The sequence below is a fragment of the Coffea arabica genome, chromosome 9e (assembly GCF_036785885.1).
Source record: "Coffea arabica cultivar ET-39 chromosome 9e, Coffea Arabica ET-39 HiFi, whole genome shotgun sequence".
NCBI classification, from domain to species: Eukaryota; Viridiplantae; Streptophyta; class Magnoliopsida; order Gentianales; family Rubiaceae; genus Coffea; species Coffea arabica.
The window spans coordinates 37,977,745-38,005,650 of record NC_092327.1 but is presented as its reverse complement, the minus strand read 5'-3'; the positions used below and the strand labels follow the sequence as shown (position 1 = coordinate 38,005,650).

The window sequence follows — 27,906 nt, the reverse complement described above, 5'->3', positions numbered from 1 at the left end:
GGGCTATTAGCTTCTTAAGTCATTTAGCCCATTCAGTCAAATATTTTAGGCTCTCTTATTTTGAGTTTAGAAATATTTTCTAAACTCTTTTGTAAGTGCCTATTGGCCTAGGAACCACTTTCCTACGGCTTTTGTATTTCTTTTTCATAGTAGAAATATTGCTCCTCCCTCGCCCGTGGACGTAGGTCAATTTGACCGAACCACGTAAATCTTCTGTGTCTTTTATTTGCTTTGCTATCTGTCTTTATATGGTCGGTTTTACCGCCTAATTATTATATGGCTGGTATCTACCGCCTATCTATTATATGGTCGGTCATACCGCCTACTTTGTACTAACTTGAGTTTGTCTATTTCCTGGTCCGGTCCTAACAGGTATCCTTTCTTCCTCTCCTTTACACCACAGCTTCCTCTTCAGTAAATGATGAAGAATTCAACTCCTTCCATTCCATCGACCGCAAGTTGTTCATTCGCTTGATGACTAACCTGGGTCGAGAACCATCCGAGTCCGTGCAACTCATGGCGTTTTGGCTATGGCTAGAACAAGAAGTCGTGGACAACTTGACCTTGGTGAACCAAATGTTGTCCTTGCCAGCAACATTTTTACGAGAAACATAAAATGTGTGGTGTCTCAAATGTGTGGAAAGTGATTCTTTCCCTTTTGGAGAAAAAGACCCACATGAACTCGTGTTGCTCCCTAGTTTTGTGGAGAGAAACATCAGCTTTCAATACTTCTACGAGAATCGAATTGGGGTTCTTCGTGGGGTGTCGAAAATGATCGGGGAAGTTTGTTCCAGGGCATTTTACGACTTGCTCGACAAAAACACCCGTGGAACCGGGTTTTTTGTCCCCGCGGTCCTAAAAGGATCTAACGAAACTTCTTCATCTTTTGGTGAAGTTGGGACAATCTCGCGAAGCCATGGTGGTGTAAACCCCAACACCCCATTGGTGGAGAAAGTTGGCGAAACTTCTTCGTCTTTTGGTCAAGTTGGAACGATGCTCTCGCGAAGCCATGGTGGTGTTAGAAACCCCAATCTGCCATCGGTGGATAAAGTTGGCCAAAGTTCATCTTTTTATCATGTTGGAAATAGTTCAAATTTTATGGGGAACGGGGTGATGGTGAATGTGGTTCAAACCCCACCTGCTAATGTTGATGCTGCTGCTGCTTATCCATACTGGCTTCCTTTATATAATCGTATGCGGCCCATTGGATCAGTACAGTTAACAGAAGATCAGATTGTGGAAAATGAACTGTGTCACAGGTTGAACACTAGCCTGAATGCTTTGGTGGAGGAGAATGATGTAGTCTCCCCCGATGAGAGGACAATCTTCTTAACTTTCTCCAAGGGTTACCCTATATCAGAAACTGAAGTTAGGGAGTTCTTCATTAGGTATCTCTAATCATCTGTTATTACTTCCATTGTCTCTCCTACTTTTATTTGATTTTTGGATCATTCAATTTGTCTTTTGTTGCATTTGATTACATGTTTTGGGGGCATTATCATTGACTAATTTGCCCGAGAGCGTGAAATATTTTAGTTGCATTGCATTGTGCAAACGTGTTCAAAAATATAGTTGTGTGTGTGTGTGTGTGTCAAAGATCTTTTCCATTGTCAAATGTTTCATCTGTTGACAGGAAATTTGGAGATTTCATCGAAGCCATTCAGACGCAAGAAGTTCCACCAAATGAGCAAATATTGTACGCCCGAATTGTTGCAAGGTCAGCCTCAGCCCTTGATGCGGTGGTGGAAGGCGGAAGAGCCAAGTACACCATCAATGGGAAGCATGTCTGGGCTAGGAAGTATGTAAGGAAGCAGAAGTCCCCTCCAAGAAATGTTGCATTACCTAGATGATGAACGACGCCTGAGGAGGGAGGGGATTAATCAATCCAAACTGCAATTACAGTTGTGTTACTGTTGTAATAAGGGATTTGTATATTTCTGTTGAAGTATATTTCGTCTATTGGTTTTAGTTTTTGGAACATTTTAAGGGTTGAAGTATCTTTGGATTTAAGACTGCATGCTACAGTAGTCGGTGGACTTGAGTGATGAGGATAAACATGAATTATCTTGTCCGGCGTCTTAGTTGCTCCAAATCTTTTACAAATTTATTCAAGTTAAGACATTTTTTAGCCCAAAATCTTGGTATAGATTTGACATTTGCCCAATTTATTTTTTCAAAAGCATTTAAATGACCTGCCTTTTTTGGCCACATTTTTGGTTGAATCATTTATAGAATTTTTCTAACCACCATTTTTAGTTTTAGGGGGTCATTAGCAAAAACACTTGTCTTTTTAATATATAATGCGTGCATTTACTTTATTGCCTCTCCATTTTAGTATACTTTTTCTTTGACATAATTTCCATTTCTTCGAAAAACTTTAACACTTTGAGTTTCATTCACGTAGCATCTGAAGGACATTCATTGGACAAACTTTCATTAAATTCTGTTATCAAGCTCTTCCAAGCCAGCCGAACAGGTCTCACTAAGGGTTAGTACACCCGAGATCCAGTATTCGAGTCTTGTCACAAAAATGGGGAATAACCCAATAATCCGAATAAGGGTTGGGACCTGAAGTGGGGTCAGATCCTTTTGTTTGTCAAAAAAAAAAATGCATGCTTATGATTTATTTTCAAAATCTTTAAATTTTTATGATCCTACACTAAAATAGTGAAGAATTTTTTTTCCTTCTTTCCAAAAAGAGAAGTATTAAGACATCTAAGCAGAATGGTGCCAAGATTTACTCCTCTAAATTTTAAAAAGAGAGGAGCAACCCTATATATATATAATGTATCTCATGTTTCAGTTTTCATATAACACAATTTCTTTTATCCTTCTATTTTTGAAAATTATATTGGACTATAAGTATTGCTAGAAAACACAATAGAAATCCACGACATGCCTATGCAACCTATAATTTGGAAAAAAAATGATTGGAGAAAAGGCAAGGCCGTGGGAAGATCAGATAATAATAGGGAGAGAAAACGCAAGATTATGAAACATATGAACATAGTGTTTCATAATTTCAGTCATTATTATATCCCTCTATATATGAGTACTTTTTGATGTTAAAAATGTGTCACTTTATATAGTGTAAAAAAATTCCCACTTCTCACCTTTTTTTTCACAGTATAACTAATTTTCTTCAAAATTATAATTATGTGTTTGCCAATACAACTAATTATTAGTAATATAACTACAAAATTAATTATAATCTTATAGAAAAAGCAATCAACAGAAAAAAAAATCTTTCCCAATAATAAGAAGTTTAAAAAGAATAATTTATTTTTGAATCATAACCCTTAACGCTCGTTAATTCATAATTTGACGTAACGATTTCAGGCTGAGAATTCTTTACCATGACCACTACCACAAAATTCAACTCGCAGAAAGAAAAGAGAAAACAGAAAGAAATCAGTGCTAAAAGTGCAATTGTAGAAACTCAAAGGACTCCTCTTCAAAAGGACGGGTGTCATTTGCAGCTGGCGGCTGGACTGAAAATTTTGCCACCGCTGCTCACTGAAAAGTGAAAACTACTGCTACTGCAAGTACAAAATGTCAAATTTCAGCAGGTTTCTGTTCACGAACGGCGTCGTAGTTCCTCCGGCCGACACACCCCCTGTTGCAACCTTACTGCAATCGTGTCCCGGTAATAATTTCTTAAACCCTGCATCTCCCTTAAATCCCACCTCAAAAGAGTATCATACACCCACTAGTATTCGATTATTGATTGGAATGAAATGTAGGAAGAATCAATGAAAAGCGTCGGTATTAGTTTGTGATATTAGTCTTTCTAGAGTAATTTTCTTGAATTATCGGTGACAAAGAAAAAGCAGCTGCTAAAATAACAGAAATTTAGTTTGATTTCAGGTGCATATACGACAACTCGTACTCACAATAATGGGGCGGAAATCATGTTTTGGCAAAGACATTTATCCAGGCTCTCAAATTCTGTTAAAGTCCTCTTGAATTCCAGGCCCGAACTTTTGTTTAAAGCTGGAGAAGATATGGTACCTTTTGTTAAAGTGTCAGAGAAATCTTTGAAATGGGATCTCGTCATTCGTGCTCTAGTCAATGATTCGATGGGAAAAGCTTTGCCTTTTGTGCTGAAAGAGAGGAAATGTGGGGAGGAAATGTCGATTACGACACTAGTGAGTGGAAATTTGGAGTCTTTAAGGGAGATTGAGGACGTCAATGAGGAAAGACTGAAAGCAGTCTTTGATGTTTATTTGCATTTTGGTGGCTATGTTCCCCGTGTTTTTGGAATCCAAGGAAATGGTGCGCGTTTAGCTGTGGTGGGACGCGGTAGGGATATCGCTAATGCAAAGTATTCGGATTGGGTGAGGTAATTATGTTTGAATTGATTCTTTCTGATTGTCCATTATTGCATTTGGATCACATTAGTATGGCAAAATGCATGTAAGCTAATGTTTTAGTGCATGAGGGGTTCTTTTTGTACTTTGTTATAGCTAGGCTTAGGAAGGATTTGGAGAAGCTGAGGCCACCTTCAACTACTGAGCTTCTATTGTCAAACAATGGTGATCACATCTTAGAAGGATGCCTAACGAATTTCTTTGTTGTTTGTGGCAAGGTGTGTAGTTGAAATTTTGAAGTTTCAAGTTGGTTGCATGGATCAACTTTTTTGTAAATTTTACTGATGTTAGTGTAACTTTTGTTCATTTTAGACTATGAAATTTGTTTCAAAAGTAAGCACACAAGCATGAGAGGCCACATTTAGACTAGTTGTAGAATGTGCTGATATTGTTTAATCAAGTTATATGTAGTTACATTTTTGTAGTTCACTCTGTAGACCTATTTGATGAGTATTGTCACATGATTTCCATTCAAGTCTTTACTATCTGTATGAACCACCAGTGCAGTTTTTACATATTCTAAATTTTCATTCTTGCCTGAATTTTTTGAGTTAGGCCAACGTTTGGTTGCTGGAATTTGGAAACAATAGCGTAATAAGAAATATCTTGGATAAGATAATGGAAGGGAAGTTTAGGTGCAGAACCCTTTCATCCATATTGTCCCTTTTTATTGGCTTAACTATGTGTTTATGTTAATTTGACAATTTACAACTATTCACAAATTCTCTTTGTTTTTTACCCCCTTCTCTTTTAAGTCATCGAAGATTCATCCAATAGAACCTGTTACATTATGAAAGGGTTCCTAAAGTCCTATTCTAGAAAACTGTTATGACAACATAAAGGTAGAACCTATAGCTCTTTGCTTGGTGGAATTGGACATACTGAACCAAAAAGTGTATTTAGTACCATTCAGAGGTTATGCCTTTCTACCAGCCTGGGACTTGCATGATACATTTACCATCTCAAAAAAAGGGAACTGCAGGAACTAGCATCTTATATCCCTTCAAGAAAGTCCAATGTAAATGCACTAATTAACTCTAATTTGGTACTTTCTATATGAACAATGCTTTGTGGAAGAATCTTTGCTGCAGTCAGCACAGACTTGCAAAAGTCAGTTTCAACTAGCTGTTTGTTTTCTTACTATCGGAAAGTCTTGTGCTGGCATATGATATTTCAACTCAGTCCACTAGTGAAACCTGTCTGCAGGATGAATGCGGAGAGATTTATGAGCAGAATGATTTCGACTATGAAAGATCTGTCGAAGTACAGACAGCTGCTGTTAGTGAAGGTGTGCTTCCTGGAGTTATACGCCAAGTAATAATTGAGTATGTTCTTTCTCAAAGATTTATAAGTGCTTATGCAGAAAATAAGTCATCTATGGATCATTTCAAATGTCAGCTGTAGACATTATTTCTGTCTTTTTAAGGATGCTTTTACTTTACCAATATGGTGCTGCATGCCACTAGGGAACATTATTTCCAACTACAAAATTGCTTACCAATTAACCATTATGCATGTTTGTGGAGATTTTGAATCTGGGATACATAATGCACATACAAAATGTGGACTTGTTTGTGCAGAAAAGTTGACCTGGTCATGCATAATCATAAGTTAATGGTAACAATCTGTGGTCAAACACTTTTTTAAGATTTTTAGCGGTCCAAACTAAATCTTTTTTGTCTTCGAGGTCCCAGAATCTTCAGATTCTTGGAACATAAGAACCAAAACTGTTTAGCCATTCTTCTCTACCATGGGTCTTGTAGGCTTGAGTTTGTGCAGCATAAATGTCTTGTGAGTTTACTTTCTGCAGGATATGCTTGAGGAATGGGATCCCGTTTAGAGAAGTTGCGCCATCATGGTCACAGCATAACATGTGGAGAGAAGCATTCATTACAAGTGAGTCTGCCTGATATTATGATTTTATTTTAGAGTTAACAGGTTGGATCCTATTATACAGCCTGCAGTTATGAGCTTGCAGCTAGCAAAATTTCTAGTTGCTTGTGTTGGGTATTTTGCTTTGGTGATGGACTCTGATTCCTGTATGCAACTCCCTATGCCTTGAACTATCCACAAACTTAGCATGAGAACTGTGGAGCTGCTTTTATTCAAGAATGTCTTATATCTTGTACTTGTTTGTTTCTTTTTCCCTCTTTTATCTTCTTTGCATGTGCTTGGGGAATGGAGAAATTTGTTCTGTGAAAATCTCATGATAAGACTAACTCTTTCTGATGTCACTCTTATCTTCCACGATTAGCTGCTCTTTGCTCACATGATTAACTTGCCAAACAGTTGAAACTATATTATGGTAATGGCATTACTGCAAAGAAATTATTAGCTTCTAACCTTTTGCCATCTTATGAGCTGATATAGGATGCAATCTATTAGTGAATTAATTTACTTACATGACAAATGGTAAATTTTGTCAATCATGTTTTGCAAATAGGGTATTAACTTGAGTAGTATTGCAGATAGCTTGAGAATTATAGAACATGTAGAGACAATTCTAGTCCCAAGTTCATGGAAATCCATGGAATCAAAAACTTCAACGGAAATAAGATGGGAGGAGAAACAATTTGAGGTGTGTGAACTTTTGTTTATACTGAAGAGTAGGAAATTAAATTTCTGTAAGAACTGATTATCTGTCTGATATTTTTTGGAATGTCAGGTCACTCCCGGGAGGGTAACATCAATAATACAGGTAACTTTTGCTGGCCAAATGCTCTAGTATAATTAAGTAAAGGAATAGCCTGATGCATAATTGATGTAAAATGTTAGATCAAAATGGAATGCTTTTGAAAAATCATGCCAGTGGAGTTATGGAGCAAAAAAAAATATTTTTTGCAACTATGCCAATGCAATGACAAAGTTGCATCAATACTTATGAACACTGATGGAGGATACTCTTTTTAAGATGTAGTGAACTCATTACAAGTTGTAGATGCATGCTAAAAATAGGTTCCTTTAATTACGTTCTATCGCAGGCTGCTGCAAACAATTATTTAGGGACTCCAATGCTTCATTCAAGACTTTACCACTGTGTGGAGATGCTATTCTTTTGTTAATAAGTTCTAGTGGTAATAGTTGTTTAAACTTACAAAAGACAAATAACATTAGCACATCAGGAAATTGTCAAGTAACCTAAAACTAGAACCCTGTAGAACCACTACAACTTTCATGGATTAGGTAGTCACATTTACTGTTTGTTGACTTTGAACAGAAGGAGGTAATGGAAATAGCAGGATTTGAAGCATACCCAGTTGCTTTATGCAAAGACTGATACTCTTGCATGGTCGAGGGAACAACGATGAGGCAACATATTAAAAGCTAAGAACGCGTTTATAATGGGTTATCAAAAGGCTGCATACATCTGTAAGCTGTGAGAGGGGAATGGAGTATCAGAATTACCATATATGATGGTGGCCACTATGAGATTCAATGCTTGACAAATCTGATGAATACTGTGGTGTTATGATCTTCTCGACAGACATGTACGACTCAGATGCCATTTATGGATATTATACCATCTTATGATTTTATGCAATACTGATGAATAGGGTGGTCTCATGATCTTAGTACATGTCTGGCTTTCTCCCTGTTTGTCATTTTAGGGAGAGATTAGATAGATGAACGAAGCAAATGTCTCAAAATTTTAAGACTCTGTGTATTGTGCCATCTGAAAACGCAAACCGAACTAAGACAATGGCCTCAATATCTCAAGAAAATAGTATGAATTCAACTTCTATGCATTCTTTTTCTCTTTGTAGCTACAATGCATTACAAAAATACTAAAAATGGCATTTTCTTTGAAAATTTAAGTTTCATTCTGGCTCTAGGAGTGCAGTGTTGGTGTGAACCATCCTATGTTGCATTTTGTAGGATGCTCCATGGACCAGATTCCGGTTGACATATCGACTTTCCCAGTAACACGAATTGTTCTGCTCTGCTACAAAATAGATTCGGTTTCCATTCCATATTTCTGATTGCGAGATAGTGAGCCATTGGTGGCTATGGACAATGCTTGGTCCTCCCCCAAACTAGTTGAACTCTTTCAATCCTTATACGACTTTAAGTTGATAGCTTCAACCGTGAAGTCACTTGTTTGAAGATACATCAGATCTGCAGCAGCATTTTCCTAGTACATTCCAGAATAGACATCAAGAAGTCTTTTATGAGCAATAATTCACCATTACCAGATTCTGCTAAATGTGCAACTGCCCACATACTTTATGCAACTGAAAAGTTGTGAAAAGGCTCAACCTCCAGTTGGTCTGAATAAACCGTGTAATCTGCAACAATGAAGCGTGACTGCACCTCATACCTCCCAATCAGTTAGACCACCGGTGTTAAGGGGCTCCTCTATATGTGCATCATTCTCCTCCTTTACACCTTCTACTTTAAAATGTCCCCTACAAATCAAACCAAATACATTCCTTTATAATATAGGATATCAGTATAGTAACCAGGTATACTGCTGATATATTTGGCCTGATATATGCTCCAACTAGCGTCTTAAGAGGAGATGAAATTGCGACACATATTATAAGGTCATGACACATGTCGACTTGAATGACATGTGTTATCATAGGATCATGACACGTATCAGTTTACATGACATATGTCAAGTGTTGCTACATGAATGTATCAAGTTATGCAACATGCGTCTGACACGTGTCGCTACTAGAAGGGAGGTGGCGAAATTATTTGTTATTTGTACATTGGTCCTTTATGCTTGAATAAATTGTGTTCAAGCCATAGGTAATTCAAATTACTAGCATTCAGGACTTATTTACATGTAATATTTAAGATATTACATGTAAATAAGGAAGTACCGCCATTTGGATTCAATAAAAATAGTTTCAAGACCAAATTTTTAATGAATAAAATATCAACTTTCCCTCCAAAAAAACAAATTTTGAGTTTTCATCTCGGGATTTAATTTTAGGAGTCTTAGTTATTTTAGAAAAATAGGCGGTTAGCCTAATTTAATCACAGGAAATAATTAGTAGTTTTTTATTATAATTTTCTAAGTATTTTAAACACCTAACTTTTGATGATATGCAGTCACTACAAATTGGTCAAATGTGGGCGCGCATGAACCTAAACCCTATTGTGTAACTATAGTTATTCTAGTGATACGAATTCCATTTATTAAGTGATTTGTTATGTCAAGAAATCTTCTTTTATGATCCAATCGTTGGTCTGACATCAAATTTACTTTTCAGATAATCATAATTTGCTAATAGTATATTTAGAAGTTTAGGATGTCACGAACTCTTCTTGGGTGGTAAAACTATGGAGTCTAAGTGTGAGGTGTTGGCAATACGTTAATGGGATCGGCACTTTTAATGACATCCATCACCAGTCCACTGCCGCTCTACTTCTAATTTTGTAAAGGAGTCGTAACCAAAAATCACCATTGTACTTCTAGCATGTAATTGCTATACAATTATCTTATCAAGAGAACTGCAAAACCCTAAAGACCCTAGTACTCAATTTAAGTGTCACGTTTACATGGATTGTTCCAAATTCGAAGAATGTGGTAATAAACCAGTTTGATACAAGTTTATACATCAAATTTAAAGGCCCGCGAAGATTGTTATATGGAACAAAATATTAAAAAAGGCAAATATATCCGAATACGGGCCTAGACAGTTGTCAGTAATAACTATTCAGAACAATGTAACATTTTTTGAACAAGATGTAAGTGAATTACTTGTAAAAGTTAACAACAGAAACGCAACTATTACATATGAGATCCACATGAACAGTAACAAAATATCACACCTCTGTTGTAAGGATGTACACGAAATTAACATAAAATTACAAAACATTCAAAAAATATTACACTGTTCAGGGACAGTTGATCTGCCCTACGTCCAGAAAACATGCATATACAACCACCGCTGCCCTACGTCCAAAAGATCCATGCATATACAATGTTGATCGATCACACAAATTTATGGTCACCACCGTACTGAAAAACATGCAGTTAATGTCAATATACTACTCGTACCAGTTTTACTTTTAGTGCAATTTTTCATTGGTTAATCTGGAGTTGTTTCTAAAACATTTTAGCATTTCTGTATTGTTCCTTTTGCATATTTTCTTGTGGAAACCATTACTGAAACTGATTTCTTCATACTTGAGGCCACTAAAACTGGCTTTTCTACATCGCAGTTTCTTTATAGTTTCTACTTTCTGCTACAGGGCTAATGCTGGTGAAACTGGCCATATCACCATCATCATTACCAACTATCCCCAATTTAGGCAAGGCATCATTTTTCATTATCTAGTAGTGAATGTGCTGTGAACCACTTAAATCTTTTGGTTAAATAATTTCCATTAAAAGATCTACTTGCTATCAATATTCTATTAAAAGATTGAGAGGTAAATAGCTCCTTTTCTACACAAACTGCTTTTTATGTTTTCCAATTGAAGTGGTAAAACCCACATATAATAGATACCATAAATAGTTTTTTTTTTTTTTTGTGAGTGAATGTGTATAGAGTTATTGTTGTGTTAGATAGTATGAATGTATCTTTTGAATTGTGTATGAGCTGGAGAGTCAATTCAAACAACAATTATAATCGTCTTTTTTTTTCATGATTCCTGCTTAATTAAGTTCAAATATCATTACTATTTACCAAGTAACAAAAATATAATGCAAGAAATTCATCCAAATTCGATACTACTTCATTTCCATCCATGAATATATTTATGTCCAACATTAATTTACTTCCACGAATATATATTACTTCATTTCCTTTTTCTTTTTAAGGGTGATGAAGAACAATAATGTATATCCCACTTCAAAGTGAAATATTTCAAAGCAAAATTAACTTCTAACATCCTTATCCGCCTAATAAATTCAGGTCAAAGCTTGTTTTCCCCAATTTAATTTTTTCCATCCATGATCAGAAAAAAAGGCACAAAGAGGAATAAATTCCCTACTTGCATTTTACTACTACTATAAATACGACCCCCATTTGTAGTACATTTCTTTTTTTTTTTTTTTAACACACCATCTCGAAATCAGAAGCAGCTTAGGCAGGCTCCTGTTTCAGCTCTCCCCTCTTCTCCATCGTCCGATTACCCCTTCCCTTCCTCTCACCAAAATCAACTCTAAACCATCATCTCCATCAACCAATCCCCATCTCTCGCGCCAAATACGAACTTCTCCCAAACCCCCGCCACCCCATCGACCTCTCTTTCAACCCCCTGGTAAGTGATTCTTCACACAGTCGCCGTTCTCAATCTTCACACACAATACACACAGTCAACGTGGACGATCATCAAAGGGATTAGGTTCTTTATCTTTTTCCTGTTCATTTTGATGTATGATGAATAAGGCGAAGACTTGAATGATCTGGCATTTTGTCGTTTTGTGTGAATGTGTGAAATTTTTGGGGTGAATTTTTTTTTGGTTTTAGGGCAAGGGCTAGGGTTTTAGTGGAGATGGCTGAAGCTCCTCCTGTGAGTCCTGGTGGTGGCGGCGTTGAGAGCGGGGGCGAGCAGAGCCCTCAGTCGAACGTTCGGGAGCAGGACCGTTTTCTCCCGATTGCCAACATTGGACGCATAATGAAGAAGGCCTTGCCTGCTAACGGCAAGATTGCAAAGGATGCTAAGGATACTGTTCAGGAATGCGTGTCCGAATTCATCAGCTTCATCACAAGCGAGTATGATTTTTCATTTTGTTTGTTAAAATTTGTAGTAGATATGTGATATTTACTGCTGTTATCACTATGTCTGCATGATTGTGATTATTAAGTTGATTAATGAAGAATGTTTATTACAGTAGTATTGTAGAACTTCTCTAATTTGAGAAATTTTTTAGGATGTTAATTCAGAAACTAGAAAATTTTGAATCTTTGCCATTTTTGTTGTCTGTTACTGGTTTTTGGCTTATGGAATCTAATTTTGGCTGAGCGGAAACAATTCAAAAGAACTCAAGAATCAAGATATGGTGTGTGATTAATTAAGACTGCATACGCATATAAGATTTCCCCTTTGAACTCAGTTACTTTTGTAGGAAAACCTTTTCATGCACAAAGTTGTAATATTTTGTTCTGCAAATTTAACTTGAGCCACTGAAGTTTGTGAGGGTTTGACGTTTGTTTGTTGTTTTTAGATTTTAGGTAGAAACATGTAGTATAACAGGGTCCTGATTACATTTCTTTCTGAAGATGTAGAAATCTGACAACCCAAGTTCACCTGAATGAACAAATGTGTTTGTATACTGATGCAGTAACTACTTGAAATTATATACCTGTTAGAATTAGATCTCACAGTTTGCTATTGATGTAATTTTATGAGCTTCACTTTGGCATGCTATTGCTTCTTTTTAATGAACAATAAAAAATGCTTTGGTGGTGTCTGAAAAGTCATTTTGATATAGGTTTGGTTTGCTTGTTTTGTTTCTTTCTCATACCTTCTGTTGCGCAGAGCAAGTGACAAGTGTCAGAAAGAGAAAAGGAAAACCATAAATGGTGATGATCTGCTTTGGGCAATGGCAACTTTAGGGTTTGAGGATTACATAGAACCACTGAAAGCATATCTGGCTCGATACAGGGAGGTATGCAATTCCTTTTATTTTTCTAGTTGTGATTGCTTTGTCTGGTTTCTTGTTTATCTCTTTAAGTTTTTGGAGCAACGAAAGACTTATGGCTCTTGACTTGTCTATGGTGTCATTAGCTGTATAAATGAAAATAAATGGCGAATATTTCACTTTATATATCTTGTTTAATGTACTTTTGCAGGATTTACTTTCTTTTGGTCTTAGAATTTGGTGTATTTTGTTTGTCACTGATGAGCAACTGACTTTGTTTAATTCAATGACTGGTTGTTTTGGGCTTGGCTGATACATGTACAACCATGGTGCTACAGTTAGAGGTACTTAACTAGCTGATAGCTTTTTCATTAATTGTTTTTCTTATTTCCCTTTTATTCAACAGTTAATGATGATAAAATACCTATTGCTAGGGTGACACCAGGGTACCTGCTAGGGGTGGAGATGGAGTTTCTAATACAGTTGGAACTCAGATGGGCTCTAATGCCGAGGTGAGCGATATGCGTGGATTATTTTCTACTGTAGTACTTTCAATAGGTCGAGCAATTTTATTATTATTTTCATTGTTGTTGATTTTGGCCTATCTGGGCTCATCATGCAGCTCTCTTACACACATGTGGGTTATGCAAATTCTCAAGTTTAAGATGTTGGTGAGTTTTCTCTTTTGCGAAGTGGTTGTTTTTCGTGTATTACATTTCTATATCTTTTACAAAGCTACAGATGACTGAAAATAGGATCTGCCTTCTTTTGAAGTCTGAAGGTTTAAATTGTATGCTGTTTGGTTTCATTCCGCCTTGTTTCTTTTACCAGTGTCAGTTTGGACCTTTGCCCTTGTGGATCAACTATTATGTGTTCAAATCCAAAGTTTTTTTTTTCCATGGATTCTGTCTTCAGTCTATTCAGCTTGTGTTGTTACATCTTTAATGCAAGATTTAATTAGATGTAAAGGCGTGCATTTGGAAGGTATAGCTAATTTGGTTGAGACAAGTTAGATTCACCTTCTTATTTAGCAATAGTGGATTACCGAGGAAAAGTGTAAATGTTTATCTTGAACGAGTGGACAAATTAATTAGCTTCCGTGGTTTTTCGTCTCAGATAAGGTCAGTGTTGAAACAAAGAGTAATTGTTTATGCTTTTTAGGTGGCTTCTTGATTCAAAAAAGTATTTAGTTTCTCTATTTTGCTAGTCACTTCTTGAAAGTTTCTCTATCCTAGTATTTCTGCATTTTTCATTTCACTGACTAGGCTTCTCCAAGCAGCATTTGATGCTCTTTAGAAAACCATCTACATCCCACATGCCCTGGCTGCTTGCTATGTACTTGTGGTATTTTCTAGTTGTGCTTTATGGCTTCATTTGATGTGCCCACAGTCTGATGGTCCCATTCTGTATGAGATATATAGATTCTATTCAGCAATATCAAACATGTAACTAGCAAAATCTCAACGTTTAGTGCATTGTAACCACAATGCCCTACTTTTCTATCCTATAATCTTTCATCGCTTCCAATGTTGTTGTTCCTTTCTAACCCACCTCAAGAAATGGTTTGAATCCAATTAACCAGTCCAATGTTGGTTGTCCCTTCAGTTGGCAATGAGTGTGTGCAGTTTTTGGTTTCTTGGAGATGGTTGTTACCAAGTCCAATAAGGAAGAAAAGGTGTTGGATATACCAGCTGTCATAATGCTTGACATACTTAACTGTGGTTGAAGAACTTAGGAATCCCTGTGATGCAATGCTCCATGAGTGTCATAGACTTCCATGCCCTAAACACTCAGACTCCCAAGCAACGGGAATAACAACACTCTACGGGTTAACAAATCTATTATCTGTTCTTTCCCATTTTATGGGGTATAACAACACTCTACGGGTTAACAAATCTATTATCTGTTCTTTCCCATTTTATGGGGTATAACAACACTCTACAGGTTAACAAATTACTTCCCCATCCAATGTATTGTCAAATTGCTCTTTAAAGGGGAAACAAATTTTTCTTTCTTTTAGTTATATATTTGCTCCAGATTTGAAAGAATAGAAAATAAAGATGTATATGCTGTTGATTAGCCTGTGGAGTTGTTAATTTTTTTCCCCTACTTCTGGAATTTTGTAGTCATCAGACCATCTTGTAAATGTCTTATGGATGATATACCTGTAGCAAGAGTCGTACTCCTCCTTCATTGATGCCAGTCACTGCACAATGGGATGGCACCTCGTGGAAACTGACTGTCTACTTGGCACCTTACGTGGCATCTGCTCTCAGAGGAGTATTTTGATTTTTTTTTTCCCTGCTATATTTAGTTTACCTGTGTAATCCTAAAGGGAGATATGTGGAATATCTTACAAAAAAAAATGGCTTTGGACAATATCTGAATAGGTTCTAGTTTGCCTTTGGACATTTTATTATAGTGAAGTTAATAGAAGGTTTGTGGTATTTTGGTAATTTTCATGGCAACTATAAATTCTTGTCAATTGCTTGCTGTCTTCTGTTTGCTCGGAATGCGTTTTAGTAACCGATTGAAAATCTTATTGTAGCCTCCTGAGGTACGGCCTTCTCATCGTCAGTTATCTGTTACTAGTCCAAGCTTTTTCTGAAAATTCTTCCCCAAAAAAAAAAATGCATTTCTACGTTTTACCTATAGGACTGTTTGGAATCCTTGCGTGAGGTAACAACCTGCATATAATTGATTGATTTGGTGAGTATTTGTTTCTAATTTTTTTTTATTGTAGAAGTAAAATTGTGGACATATTTCTTCAACCCTCTCTTTCTTTTTCTGCAGTCTAGGTTCCGATTTATGATTTTGAAAATTTGGAGGTCATGAAAACCAATGTTTCCGTGTGAATTGGAAAGAGTCATTCTCCTTGTGGGTGACTTTCTCCATCCAGTATTTGCTGGTTCGGCCATGATTGATGGTGTTAATTAAGTGTGTGTGTTGTGGCACTAAGATTTGTCCTTAGTTATTAGTCGTGGCACAGGAAGCAATAGCTGGGTTGCAATTTGAAAAAAAAAAAGGGGGGGGGGGGGGGGGGGGGAAGCATTTGATTTTGATATGGCTACCACTAAAAAATTTTGGGACCGTTGAAACCTAGTAAAGTTCATTAGTCAACCGTGCAAACACTGCCGTTGAATACAATTAGAATGAGGTTGCTAATATCAGAGTCCAAAAAATCTGTGTCATGATCCCTACATTACATGATTTGCCAGTTTTGTTCGGACAAAACTTAAAAAGGCTGGGGCAATCAAGACCATAAATTGATCCTCGAATGGCATTTCTCACTTCGCACCAAATCCAGAAGTGAGAGTATCCGAAGGCAAATTGTGCTGCGGGCAGGGCTGGGCTGAATTTTAGTTGCAGTGAACACATCGAATTTCCAGTTTTTAATTCTTCTGACTGAACCTTTCAAGAAAGCTGTGCTGCCATGATGCTGTTAGCGGTAGTTTACTAATTTATCCTAGTAAAAGTCTCTAAGGCAACAAATCAACCAAATAAGCAAAGATATTATTATATCCCATCTGAGATCGACGGGCTAGGCAACCAATTAACAGGAAAAGCAATTGTATCCGATGCACTGTGGTCTTATTCACTGGAAGGACACTTCTTGTTTTGGTACGAATGCACGTGAGAAGTGAAGATGTCAATCAATTATCGAGAAAAGGTGGTGGCAATTACAGCATCGCATAGCATCACGTGCCCCCACGTGAATGGGCTGGTGGTTGGCGCCTCCTTCTCGGGACCGTCAGGTCCTGGGGTCGAACCTTCGCAGCAACATCAGTTTCGCCGTGCATTTAACGTGCTAGGACTGATTGGGGCGTCGGGCCGGGCCGGAGTGGGATTAGTCGGGCCACCTTTACGGAATTGATCCGGACACCCACTTCGTCGAAAAAAAAAAAAAATTACAGCATCGCATGGAGAATGTTATACAGGTGTCTCTCCCTCCTGTGTATTATTCCCTTCACATTCCAGAGCCAGCCAGCCAGCCAGCAGCGCCCACAAGACCACCACACAAAGCCCACGTCCTCACCGTCATTTCTTGCCTGCATATGAGCTTGCAAGCTCAATTTGTCAATCCCACACGCACACCCCTCGGCATCCCTACCCAATTCGCAACTCAATTTGTATGATATGTCCCCTTCTGTTTTGCCTTGATTGTTGCCTTAATTTGTAGTAGTATCTAATTTCTTTATGTTGTTTTGGGCACAATGGGATGACCTTTTGGATGGCCAACTCAGACCCATGAGGGATTCCAACTTTGCACCCCTTTCACTGTCCTCAGTACTCCTCATGGTCATCCATACTCTTTAGTCTTTACTGTCTTACAAACCTCTAATAATAATGATTTATCAAGTCTACTCTACACAAAACACTGTGGCACACACACATCCCTCCTGCTTAAAGAAAGGGTCAAATTGTTCCTTCGTTATGATGATGGTCAGTTGCGACTAACTGATTTTACCAAATTAGCCAACCCATTTTGGTATACAGCTGGCCACGTTGGTTTTAGAGTGGTAAGAGATAAGAACAGTCAAGCAGTGGAGAGTACGCGCTTGATGGGATGGGAGATCGAGAGTTCAAACATAATATATGATTTATCATTTGGGTGATTTAAATTTATATGGATGCGTAGTGCATCTGTTTGATCCGATATTGATTCAGTCCCCGTCGATTATCTCATAGGTTCAATTGGACCTTCTCCTTAAAATAGATTTAGGGCAGACAAATGATGATTAAAAAAAAAAAGCAGTGGGGAGTGAAGAGTGGGATCCAGAGCGATTTCTTTGAGTGATTTTTTTTGTTTGGCCTTTTTCAGCCTATAGTTTTTGGGGATACTGAAGCCGGACTGTCCTTACGTACCCTTATATTCCTTCAAATTCATCAAAACTACTCCATGGTATACAACTTCAGAAGGTAAGAAGAAGGGGAAAAAAAAGGGGAAACTACTCCGCAGTGCTAGTGTACTATATAGTTCAGAACTCATCAAATATTAAGGAAGAATAAAGAAAGATTAAAAGAACCTCTTTATCTTGTACGTTCACTTAAACTCCTTCATGTAAAATTCACCTACAAAAAAAGTGCTACTACACACTATTCTATTGTCATTGAAACTTCATCAAACCTTGTGAAGACTATCCCACATGCTTCTAGACTACAACGGCCACAACTTTATCATTCCTTTCTTTTCCCTCCTGTTCTAAACTCCCAATTTAGGCCTTGAAGTTTTCTTACCAGAAAACAGGCAAAGAAGAATTAAAAGCTTTTTCCATTTCTATTCTTGCTTCGAGTTGACCCCAAAAGAACACAGAAAAGAAAATGTCCGTGTGATATTCGGACCTGTCTAAAGTACATCCATGCAGATGCAGGATGCAGCTTAAATCTGGCTGGGAAATCAGAACATATTCGTAGGGAAAAATATGCTTAGCTTTGAGTCTTTGACCATGGCTGGGCTAGCTAGCTAAAGCAAAAAGAGTCCATCATATCTCCTGACGCCAATCACAACTGTTGCGAATCGCAGGACTGAAGGCCAGACAACGCGTCGTAGTCAAGGTGTACGTTAAATCCGTTACCGCAGGTTAATAGTACTAATTTTTTCTTGGTACGGCGTTTAGCTGTCTTCTTGACTCCGCCAGCAACCTACTACGTATAACGTGTGTTGTAGTCATCTATTTGGGATAATTTCAGAAACTTCCTCTAATGTTTCTCATTATATCACTTAGCATCTTTTAGATTTTTTTTTTAAAATCTCACCTACCTCCCTTGGATTATCATTTCTTATAACATTTTAGTTCCTTTAGAGGAAATGCAAAAAAGATAAAACTTTTGTTCTAATACTACCTTACGCTATATTACTTATGAAGTTTACAATGACAATAAAAAATAAAATAAGGTTAAAAAGTAAAAATATGAAAATATGAGCAATTATAAATGCAATAATAAGTAATTTTATAGATGCACAATAACTATTACCTAATATAACGCATAATGTTTAATAAAAAGAAAAAAGGGATATCTTAGATATATATTTGGTCATCAGATTATTTTTTAATTCTAACTTATTTATAAAGTTATTTTTTTCTCTAAGTAGGATTTATATTACAAACCACACATATGAAGAGATTATTTTAGTTTTCAGTACAATTTAAACTACATCATGTGTTAAAACATATTTCCTTAAAAAATTTCTTGACTTCCTTATAACTGTCCTTGAAAAATTTTAAGGTGTTAATGGCTCATCAAAATCCTCCTAAATGGTCGATTTTGACTAAATTTAATTTACCCACATCCTCTACTGTCCCACCACAAATTTGATTAGAGAAAGATGAACTATTAGTAGATTTTTTAATCTATATTTTTAATTTAAAATTTTTATTTTGTTCTAGTCTTTTGGTTAAATAGTTACTAAGAGTAAAGATAATGTTATCAATTTGTTATCTTTGATAGGAATATTTAGTCTTTTCAAGCTGATGGGAGAGATAAGTGAGATTTTAAAATTTTCAGGAAAATTGAGTATTATTATGAGAAAGGAGGTTTCTAATATTATTCCCATCTACTTTGTACAATAATAATACTTACGTACGTCTTGTGGGCTTGCATAATATACTCCCCGAACCAAGAATTCCTATACCCTTTATCTTTATCATTTTGTTTCTTCTTTTGGGTGCATCTTCTTTGTTGGAATTTGCTGTCTTTGTTCTTCCAACTTTGGAATTTCCGGGAGTCCTTTAGAGGGCTCGGCCAGGACGGCAATGCATCAGATTTTGTTTTGAAGTTGTACTCTCAACAACATAACTGGTCAAAATTTGATCAAACTCGACCCATAATTGTTAACTAAATTTGATATTTTGAGCCATTTGAAAAAAATAAATTTGCTAGAACAAGCTAGTAACGAAATATTCAACTGTTTTAGAAGTGCCGGATCAATGATGTGCTCGCAAAGCCTGGCCAGCAAATACATAATGTCACGTCTGAAATTGTTAAAGTGTTTCTCGTCTGTCCTACTCGAATATTTCTTTTCTTCAAGAGAGGGACGACTGTAGGGAATTAATTTACTTAAGAATTTCATATTTGGTTAGAATTTCCTTCTGACTCAATTTTTCTTCTTTGAAAATGGAATTGATTTGCTTGTGGCATAATTTTATAGCCCACTACTAGCAAAGCAGAAGAGGCCTCTGATAAATTTCGGATAGGACCCTTTGATCATGGTGCAAAAAGGTTCTTCTTGCCGTTTATCTTTCCCTCTCCTTTCTTTGTATCGAAGCCTGTTGTGTCACTGCATGTCTACCATGTTTAAACTCATTACTCATTCCCCCATCAGGATCCACACAGAGATATAGGGCAATACTATCTACACAACAATTAACTACTCATCTTTGCTTGTACAATATTTCTTAATATGAGCAGAAGGTTTCTTCTTTACTTTAACAAATTGTGCTAAAATTCTTTCTCTTTCTTTTCTTTTGGTGAAGCATGTGACAGCACAGTATTCTATTCTAAGATGAATAATTAACTTATTTTTTTCAACAGTCGATAATAGTCTACTCTACATCTATTTCTATTCCTACTCTAACCTATTCTAAGAGGGCTCAACTAGATCAATGGGAGATCGACGAGAACTGAACCACCATCGAACCAAACGGATGCACTATACGTTCATCTGAAATTTTTTAGAGAGCCACATAACATGAAAACTGGTGGGAAGCAAGCCCCACCAAGCCTTAAAAGCTCGGTGGTGGCCACCAACCGGTTGAACAATTAACCCATTTGCTAGAAGTCTAAAACAAGTGACGTTCAAGACGGGCCTTTGGATCTGAAAAGAATACGTTTCTAGTTTTGAAAAGTAAGGAGCTCTTATCATCGTAACAGGGTCAAGTATTAAGCTTTTTCTTTCTCCCAAGAGAAGGTGGAAAAAAGTAGTAATTAGTTTCCACAAGCCATGTGGGTTACTTTCCTATGCGTTTGGGTAACTTGACTTTGACTGGCGAGTGAATTTGGTTGCAGAAGAAGGGGGCCGGCAGGCGTATTAATGGGTAAATGGTGGCCCCTCTTCCACCAGCGACAGCACGCAGCAACTCGAGGAAGGATATAATTGATACTTCTGCTGGTTCGCAGTCTCGTTTCTGAACAAGATAAGTAGTTGGGCGAAAAATATGCAAATACTATAATTGCACTTTTGTTTAACTGTGGTGAAATAGCCATATTTATATTTCCTACACTTGGCAAAATTACAATGCAAACCGAATAGTTGGTATAATTGTAATATAATAGTACTCTTCCGTCTCATTGAAAGCATTATATCTTTTTTTTTGGCTATTCCAAGATATTTATCATGTTTGACATTTTTAATTATTTTATACTCTAAAATTTCCTTTTTACCCTTCATTAATAATGCATAAAGACAAATGTGATGAAATTGCTTTTTACTCTTTACTTTGACCGACACATGATTAAAGACAAAAAAAAAACAAAAGAAAAAATTTTTGATGGAGTGTACTGTATATAAAAAGCACGTATTCTCAAACATGACTAAATATACGAGACAAAGGTTGTACATTTTTTTCTGTTTCGGGTCTTTTGATCACCAAAAACAGGAACTATTAACCATCCATCCATCCATACATTTTTTGGACAAAAAAAAAAAAACCATCCATCCATCCAGTGAGAAAAACAACTAAACCAATCAATGAGTGCAACATGGTACAATTTATACATGGAAAACAGAAGAAAGAAAATATAAAAAAAGAAAAAGACACGCAGACACATAGTAGCGGAAGCTAGGAAGGAGATGAAAAGGAGGGCAAGTTGCTGATGGCCTCAACACCAAAACCCATCTGTCTGCCCTTCTGTCCCTCTGCTTTCCTCCATTACTATATTCCAATATCATTCATATACACATTCTCGCATCACATTGATAGTTGTATATGTCGATGTACTACTACATGTATTTATGAGTGTATGACCACTCAATCCCAACATTACAATAATATAACACTAACAGTAGTATATTCATCTACCCCACTTCATCCCTTAATCTCTCTCAATTCTCAACCCTTAAGCCCTTTAAACTTCTTTATATATTCTTCCCTTCTCCCCTCTCAAATCCCCTCTTCACTCTTCTCCCACCATTTTTTTTTCTTTCTCTTAACAGCTCTTTCAACTTCACAGTCTTGAAGAGCGTTTCATCTGCAACAAGACGTCAAGAAACTTAAGGGTACAGATACATATATATATATATATATATATATATATATATATAGATTGTACTAGGAGATATTGGTTATTGAGATCAATTCTTCGGTTGTTTTGGATATTAATAAAAGAAACAATGACGATGATGATGAACAACAACAACAATGTAAGTAGTAATGGACAGCAAAACTTGGGTGACACAACGTTGACAAAAGTGTTCGTGGGAGGGTTAGCATGGGAGACTCCGAAAGAAGCCATGAGGGAGCATTTTGACAAATACGGCGAGATCTTGGAGGCTGTCATCATCTCTGACAAAGTCACCGGCAGATCCAAGGGCTATGGCTTTGTAAGTACTAGCACTAAATTCTGATCATGTGCAACAGTAGTAAGGATAGTTGCAATTGGCAGGTCACGGATGCTTTATCAAATATACTACAAATTGTTTGTAGGTAACGTTTAAGGATGCAGAAGCGGCAAAGAAGGCTTGTGAGGATGCCACCCCAGTCATCAACGGCCGGCGTGCCAATTGTAATCTGGCTTCCCTCGGCGCAAGACGTCCAAGGCCTTCCTCTAATATGCCTCCTCCTCCTCCTCCTCCCCAACTCCAAGGTGCTACTACTGCTACATCTATTCTTCTCCCGTCTTTTTAGGTCATGGGTTTTCTTTTTTTTTTTTTTTATAATGTTACTAGGATTATTTATTTTTGTCTAAAGTGAAAAATATGAAGGTGGCAATGTTGTTGGAGTTGGACCAAGAGGAGGTAATACAGCTGCTGCAGCACCTGCAAATCACTTGCCATGGTATTATCCAGGTGGAGCACCACAGCCAGGTGCTCCTGCTGCAGCACCATTTCATCATCACCATCAAGCTGTTCCAATCTATGGGTATGTCCATGAGATGAGATCAGATGTCTTGCCTCATTTGGTGGTCCATTTCATACTTCCCACTTAGTTTACTAATTTATTTTTGTTTTTTTATAACTTATTTCAGGTACTCTCCGACCTATATTGCCACAGACATGAGTTACAGCCATGTAAGCAGTCGAATCTCATAAAACAATGACTATTGCTCTCACTATCTCTATCTCCCATAACTGTGTAATTAATTGGTTTGATGCAAAACTGTCGAGCCATTCAACTAGGCTATTCCAGATATCCAATTGGCCAAAGTAGGCAGGCACAAAATTGGACCACATTTGCCTAGTTATTATTAGTAAGCTTTAATTCACATGGACACATTTACCAGTTTTGGATCGCGTTTCAAACCAAAAACTTTTGAGGAAATTGCATGATTTTGCAAACGCACCAGATTTCTTTACTTTTTGGTTGAAATGGAACTCTAAACCTTGCCTGGAAAGAAAAAGAGGAAAAAAGAGAGGATTATTGTGTAAGAGTTTGATTTGGTTTCTTCTGTCCCCGATGATGAACAGAAGCTAAGCTACACTGGGGGGTCCTACATGAACGGGCATTTCTCACAAGTGTACCCTGGTCAACCAATGGTGGGAGCAAATGCATTGATGCCCATGTACCCTCTCTACCATTTCCATCAAACCCAGACAATGGGCCTTCCTGCTCACATGTACTCTCCGACCGCACCTGCCCCAATGGCTTCTGCTCCGGCCTTGACATCAAAGCCCACATCCATTTCTCCCAGCACAGGTACCCTGCTTGCTTGCTTTTGTTTCTCCATGCACTTTCTTCAAGAGAAGAAAATCTTCATGCCAAAAATTGTGCATGAAAAGTTTTTTTATATTCAGTACTGTTCAAGTTGGGATGTTCTGGTCTAGACCATTCCTTAGATATTTGATCTCTGCATCCTTCTAAAACGTATATATTTGGAGCCCATATGATAATAAACTGTCTAATCTTCTAATGCTAGTGTGGGTTATATATGGTTCCAACTTTTGTTTGAGTCCTAAATGATTAAGGAAAGAAGAATCATGTAACCTAGTTCAATAATTCTGATGATAGTAAAGAAACCTTTCACCACATGGTATGGTAGTTTTGTAGCTGTGACCTGAACATGAGCATGTGGATCTGAATGTGAGACCAGAATCTGATCAAACTTTCAACTTTACATGCTAATTATAATAGTAGTATTATCTGCCATAAGAAAATAAAACTTTTGCAACTTTGCAAGCTGTGTTATTCTTTTAGATGTCAGTGAAATGTGCAGTAAAATTGTAAGCTGATTATGGAGATGCAGTTTGCTTGGCTGTGGAATAATAGGTACAGTTGGCAAAAGCACTGGAGCTCTAAAACAAAGTGGGGATAAAGAGCAGTTAGAGATGAAAATAACAGGAGGAGGAGAAGGTGGTGGCTGCTGGTCAGAACAACATTATTTGCAGTCTCTGCAGTGGCTCTCTTCTTTTCCATTTCATTTATTTTTTTTTCTATCTTAAAAAAAAAATTATTCTTAGGCATCTAATTGTATTCATTCATTCTCTCTTCCTCTAACAAGCATGATGTATCTCAAATTGAGCTGGAAGCAACTGCAAAAAACAAGCATTAATTACTGTAACAAGGGTTATCCATTTCTCACATCTCATGAGATGCTTTCATTGCTCAACCAAAACCTTGACTAAGTAAATGCCTACTCTTTTTTTTTTTTTTTTGGGTATTTGAATATATACGAGAACACCTAGTTTACATCTAACTTATCATGTAAATGCGTATAGTTATATTTATTCCACCTATGTCTTTAGACACTTTCCGAATTAAGTTCGCACCTGCAAAAAAAATATACTTTCTTAAATTAGTTTCATTTTTTGTAGAAAAATTAACACTAGAATCTATATTAACAAGAAATTAACACTAGAATCTATATTAACAAGTGTTAGAAAATAAGTATTCTTAATCAGTGTCCACTAGTTACCTGTCACCCAAACATACATTTCAGCAGAAAACAATAATGTATTGAGAAGGTTAAAATAGATTTTGCATAGATTCTTTAAAAAGCATAAACTTATGTGCCAGCATGCACAGCTCATTACAAAGAATATATTTTTTGTACTAGAATAGAGTCACTTGCTCCGGCTTCAAAACTTGAAGATCTCTAGAAACCATGTGCCTAAACAATTGAATCTATGGGCCATTTTTTTTTTTTTTTTATTTCCTCTGTATTATTGTAAATCAGAATATCAGGACAACTATACAAGCCAGAGCTAATTAAGCAGTACAGTGAGTTTTTGTATAGAAAATGTTACTGAATCAGTGCTTTAAAAGTTGAATTGTAGAAAAGATGAATGAATAGTAATGGAAATAGCAGCAGCTCATTCTAATCCAAGAGGTAAAATTCTTGATTCTTCAGGGTAAGAAGACCATACTTCACTACCTCTAAAAATGTTCACATTCCACAGTTTCTTTTCATCCAAACTGAATATTTTTGTCAAGTTAACGTCTAGTCCAAATATAATTCCGTAGCCCAAAAAAATGTTCTAATGTATGTGATGATATCTACAACCACTCAAAGCGACTGAACCCTCCTCAGCCATCATATATTCTATTGTCTGAGGCTATTGTTTGGATTGCCATTTTTCTTTCAAAAATTATTACAGTTTTCGTGAACATGGTTTCTAATTACCTTTTTATCTCATATATATTAAAATTATTATGGTACATTTTTCTACAAAAATTTCAGAAAATAGCAATTCAGCCCTGGTGATAAAATGGAGACCACATCCTATATAGGCTCTCAAATGAATGATTCAAATCTTCTCAGAGGACAAAACTCAACGGAAATATTTAGGATGAGGATCCAGATACTGAATTTTGTATGAAACTTCTGCTAGCTAAACTTCTTCGTGCATTTGAGACCGAAGGGCCCCGAAGGGCTTCTGATTGTTCCGCCATTCAAAGAGCCAAAGTATTCATGTCTAGCCCAAGACTTTCTAGGGCCTTACCCATGGGCTTTCACTTTCCAGATAAGTAGCAGGATGAGGATGAACTACACCGACTGAAATGTCGAGTGGTCAAGATTAGGCCATGGAATTGGGCCAATAGTTTGAAGGGCTATGCTTCGCCGGAAATGTTGGTCCCAAGCATTAAAGGATGACCAGTCCTACATGGCTTTCTGTAGTTATCTTGCAGAAAATAATCTCAATTGGAAGGTTATGTTTCAAGCAGATCTAATAAATGGTCAGAACATTTTTTTTTTTGGGAGTTTTATGCTTAGGGCTAGTCTAGCTCATGAATTGTTGATCGTAATCAGACAAGGAGACAGAATTCTAACCCAATGGACATGTATTTTATAAATTGGGCAATACTAATTTTGAAATCGTTATCACAAAAAAAAATTATATTATTTGTATATTGCGAAGTACAACTCATTAAATACATAGCGCCAATTATTTACGAACAAAACTCGACCAACACTATGAGATCGACATCTTGTGATTAAGAGTGTCAAAATTTTTTTTAAAAATTGTATTAAACCACAAGTAGATCAATAAGTTCATTACACTTATAGCAGAAGTAGTATAGTTGTGATTAAGTTTACATCAGACAGATGGTGTTACACCTTGAAAAGTCCCATTTTCAAAAACATATCAGAGATTTCTGAGAGTAACAAAAATCTTTCATATAGTTATAGATCAAATTCCTCGACCAAAAATTAAATATTTAGTGGCAAAAATTTTTTTTTTTTTTTTTTTTGTGTATTGAGAATCTAAGTATGCAACAGTTACAATGTTGATGTAATAGTTCACCATTGTGTTTACACAAATTAAAAATCTGCGAGGCTTTCTAGAGTTGATTTAAGCGTCCATTGGGATTTAATGCAGATCATAAAGTATAAAGAGGTGTACGCCATTGCTCTACTTGTCAACTTAAATTGAGATGATAATGCCAATTTATCATGGTAACATCAAAAGTGAAGTCCTCTGCATATTTTATGGTCTGCATGAACTACTACTGCTACGAAGATGGTGATGCTAATTCACATATTAAGTGCTTCGGAATATAACCCAAAAGCTCAAACATCCTTTGGTTAGTCAATCATGTAATTGAAATGAAGTCCAAATGCATATAAGGACAAGAACAACAAGGTGACACAATAGTAGCGTTCTAAAGAATCATTAAATCTCTCATATCTCCTGCTCCAATTAGCTAATTTTTCCCAATAATCTGCTATCCTAAAGACGCCCGATAATTTTTCCCAATAATCTGCGCTAGGAGAACAAATTCTAAAGTTATTCACGAGCTGGATGGAAAACTGAATATTCATGAACCTTTTTAACTCTGGGGCGGATCCTCATGTCCATTTAGAGTGAGTATTTGATGTCTTAAACGAAGCCTTGAAAAGTGAGAGTACAAACGTGAGGTCATATTCACCCCACCAGAAACCACAGGGCAGTAAAATTTGGGAGACAAGAATCTGATGCATGCCTGTGTTGGAAAAGAAGCAGAGTAGAAAATGGCAAGTTAACACCTCAATATTGGTAACCACTGGGCCAATGGCTCAGTAGCCACCAGGGAGGGTCTCTCCTTGGGCTGTAGGTTGAGGGTTCAAACCTCACCTGCAGCGGAAAAAATTTAAGGGTTGTGTCATAGCACTCTCTTGGTCTAGTTGGGTCTGTATACCCACTAACCCCTACCACAGCCTCCTTAGGCTCCCCCTCTCCCCTAAATTAGGATAGAGTAGATTATACAAATGTCTCGTTGCTGAAAAAAAAAAACACCTCAATATTGGTGGAGAGAATTTCTGAAGGTCCCACCGCAATACTCTTTAGATGTACCCAAATGCACAATCCACACAGCTACTTGTCATTTTGTCAGTGGGGGAAGTTTCTAATACCTG

The 27,906-nt window shown here is 36.8% G+C and overlaps 4 protein-coding genes across 9 annotated transcripts; all 4 read left to right on the top strand.

Moving 5' to 3' along the window:
• The first annotated feature begins 234 nt into the window (after positions 1–234).
• On the top strand, positions 235–1,968 carry LOC140014779 (uncharacterized). Its single transcript, XM_072066198.1, has 2 exons — positions 235–1,388; positions 1,634–1,968. The coding sequence occupies exons 1-2, from the start codon at positions 772–774 to the stop codon at positions 1,848–1,850; spliced, it is 834 nt and encodes a 277-aa protein (XP_071922299.1). The 5' UTR covers positions 235–771; the 3' UTR covers positions 1,851–1,968.
• A 1,417-nt stretch (positions 1,969–3,385) lies between these two features.
• Positions 3,386–8,567, top strand: LOC113710521 (uncharacterized). 4 transcript variants are annotated; one of them, XR_003452898.2, is made up of 9 exons: positions 3,387–3,646; positions 3,868–4,342; positions 4,471–4,588; positions 5,577–5,695; positions 6,181–6,266; positions 6,839–6,948; positions 7,036–7,068; positions 7,588–7,858; positions 8,247–8,567. XR_003452898.2 is itself a non-coding variant. In XM_027233572.2 (8 exons), the coding sequence occupies exons 2-8, from the start codon at positions 3,912–3,914 to the stop codon at positions 7,645–7,647; spliced, it is 957 nt and encodes a 318-aa protein (XP_027089373.1). In that variant the 5' UTR covers positions 3,386–3,646; positions 3,857–3,911; the 3' UTR covers positions 7,648–8,116. The 4 variants fall into 4 exon arrangements, 3 of the variants coding, with proteins under 3 accessions (XP_027089373.1, XP_027089372.1, XP_071922281.1); XM_027233572.2 differs by lacking the exon at positions 8,247–8,567 and having other exon boundaries at positions 3,386–3,646; positions 3,857–4,342; positions 7,588–8,116; XM_027233571.2 differs by lacking the exon at positions 8,247–8,567 and having other exon boundaries at positions 7,588–8,116.
• A 2,801-nt stretch (positions 8,568–11,368) lies between these two features.
• LOC113709257 (nuclear transcription factor Y subunit B-1-like) lies at positions 11,369–15,371 on the top strand. 3 transcript variants are annotated; one of them, XM_072066245.1, is made up of 6 exons: positions 11,369–11,591; positions 11,801–12,046; positions 12,813–13,259; positions 13,350–13,427; positions 13,538–13,586; positions 15,087–15,371. In XM_072066245.1, exons 2-3 carry the CDS (start codon positions 11,826–11,828, stop codon positions 13,039–13,041), a joined length of 450 nt encoding a protein of 149 aa, XP_071922346.1. In that variant the 5' UTR covers positions 11,369–11,591; positions 11,801–11,825; the 3' UTR covers positions 13,042–13,259; positions 13,350–13,427; positions 13,538–13,586; positions 15,087–15,371. The 3 variants fall into 3 exon arrangements, with proteins under 3 accessions (XP_071922346.1, XP_071922344.1, XP_071922345.1); XM_072066243.1 differs by having other exon boundaries at positions 15,042–15,371; XM_072066244.1 differs by having other exon boundaries at positions 11,369–11,675; positions 15,042–15,371.
• A 6,555-nt stretch (positions 15,372–21,926) lies between these two features.
• Positions 21,927–24,652, top strand: LOC113709713 (probable RNA-binding protein ARP1). Its single transcript, XM_027232557.2, has 6 exons — positions 21,927–22,456; positions 22,560–22,719; positions 22,838–22,994; positions 23,101–23,143; positions 23,540–23,768; positions 24,316–24,652. The coding sequence occupies exons 1-6, from the start codon at positions 22,247–22,249 to the stop codon at positions 24,333–24,335; spliced, it is 819 nt and encodes a 272-aa protein (XP_027088358.1). The 5' UTR covers positions 21,927–22,246; the 3' UTR covers positions 24,336–24,652.
• Positions 24,653–27,906: the final 3,254 nt, after the last annotated feature.

Excerpts from the sequence above, each read along its gene's own strand:
- LOC140014779 (XM_072066198.1), top strand. The coding sequence starts at position 772 with ATGATCGGGGAAGTTTGTTCCAGGGCATTTTACGACTTGCTCGACAAA. Across the intron at positions 1,389-1,633 it reads GTTAGGGAGTTCTTCATTAG|GAAATTTGGAGATTTCATCG; the intron begins GTATCTCTAATC and ends ATCTGTTGACAG.
- LOC113710521 (XM_027233571.2), top strand. The coding sequence starts at position 3,553 with ATGTCAAATTTCAGCAGGTTTCTGTTCACGAACGGCGTCGTAGTTCCT. Across the intron at positions 4,589-5,576 it reads TCTTTGTTGTTTGTGGCAAG|GATGAATGCGGAGAGATTTA; the intron begins GTGTGTAGTTGA and ends ACCTGTCTGCAG. Across the intron at positions 7,069-7,587 it reads GGGTAACATCAATAATACAG|AAGGAGGTAATGGAAATAGC; the intron begins GTAACTTTTGCT and ends GACTTTGAACAG.
- LOC113709257 (XM_072066245.1), top strand. The coding sequence starts at position 11,826 with ATGGCTGAAGCTCCTCCTGTGAGTCCTGGTGGTGGCGGCGTTGAGAGC. Across the intron at positions 12,047-12,812 it reads ATCAGCTTCATCACAAGCGA|AGCAAGTGACAAGTGTCAGA; the intron begins GTATGATTTTTC and ends TCTGTTGCGCAG.
- LOC113709713 (XM_027232557.2), top strand. The coding sequence starts at position 22,247 with ATGACGATGATGATGAACAACAACAACAATGTAAGTAGTAATGGACAG. Across the intron at positions 22,720-22,837 it reads TCCTCCTCCCCAACTCCAAG|GTGGCAATGTTGTTGGAGTT; the intron begins GTGCTACTACTG and ends AAAAATATGAAG. Across the intron at positions 23,769-24,315 it reads ATCCATTTCTCCCAGCACAG|TTTGCTTGGCTGTGGAATAA; the intron begins GTACCCTGCTTG and ends ATGGAGATGCAG.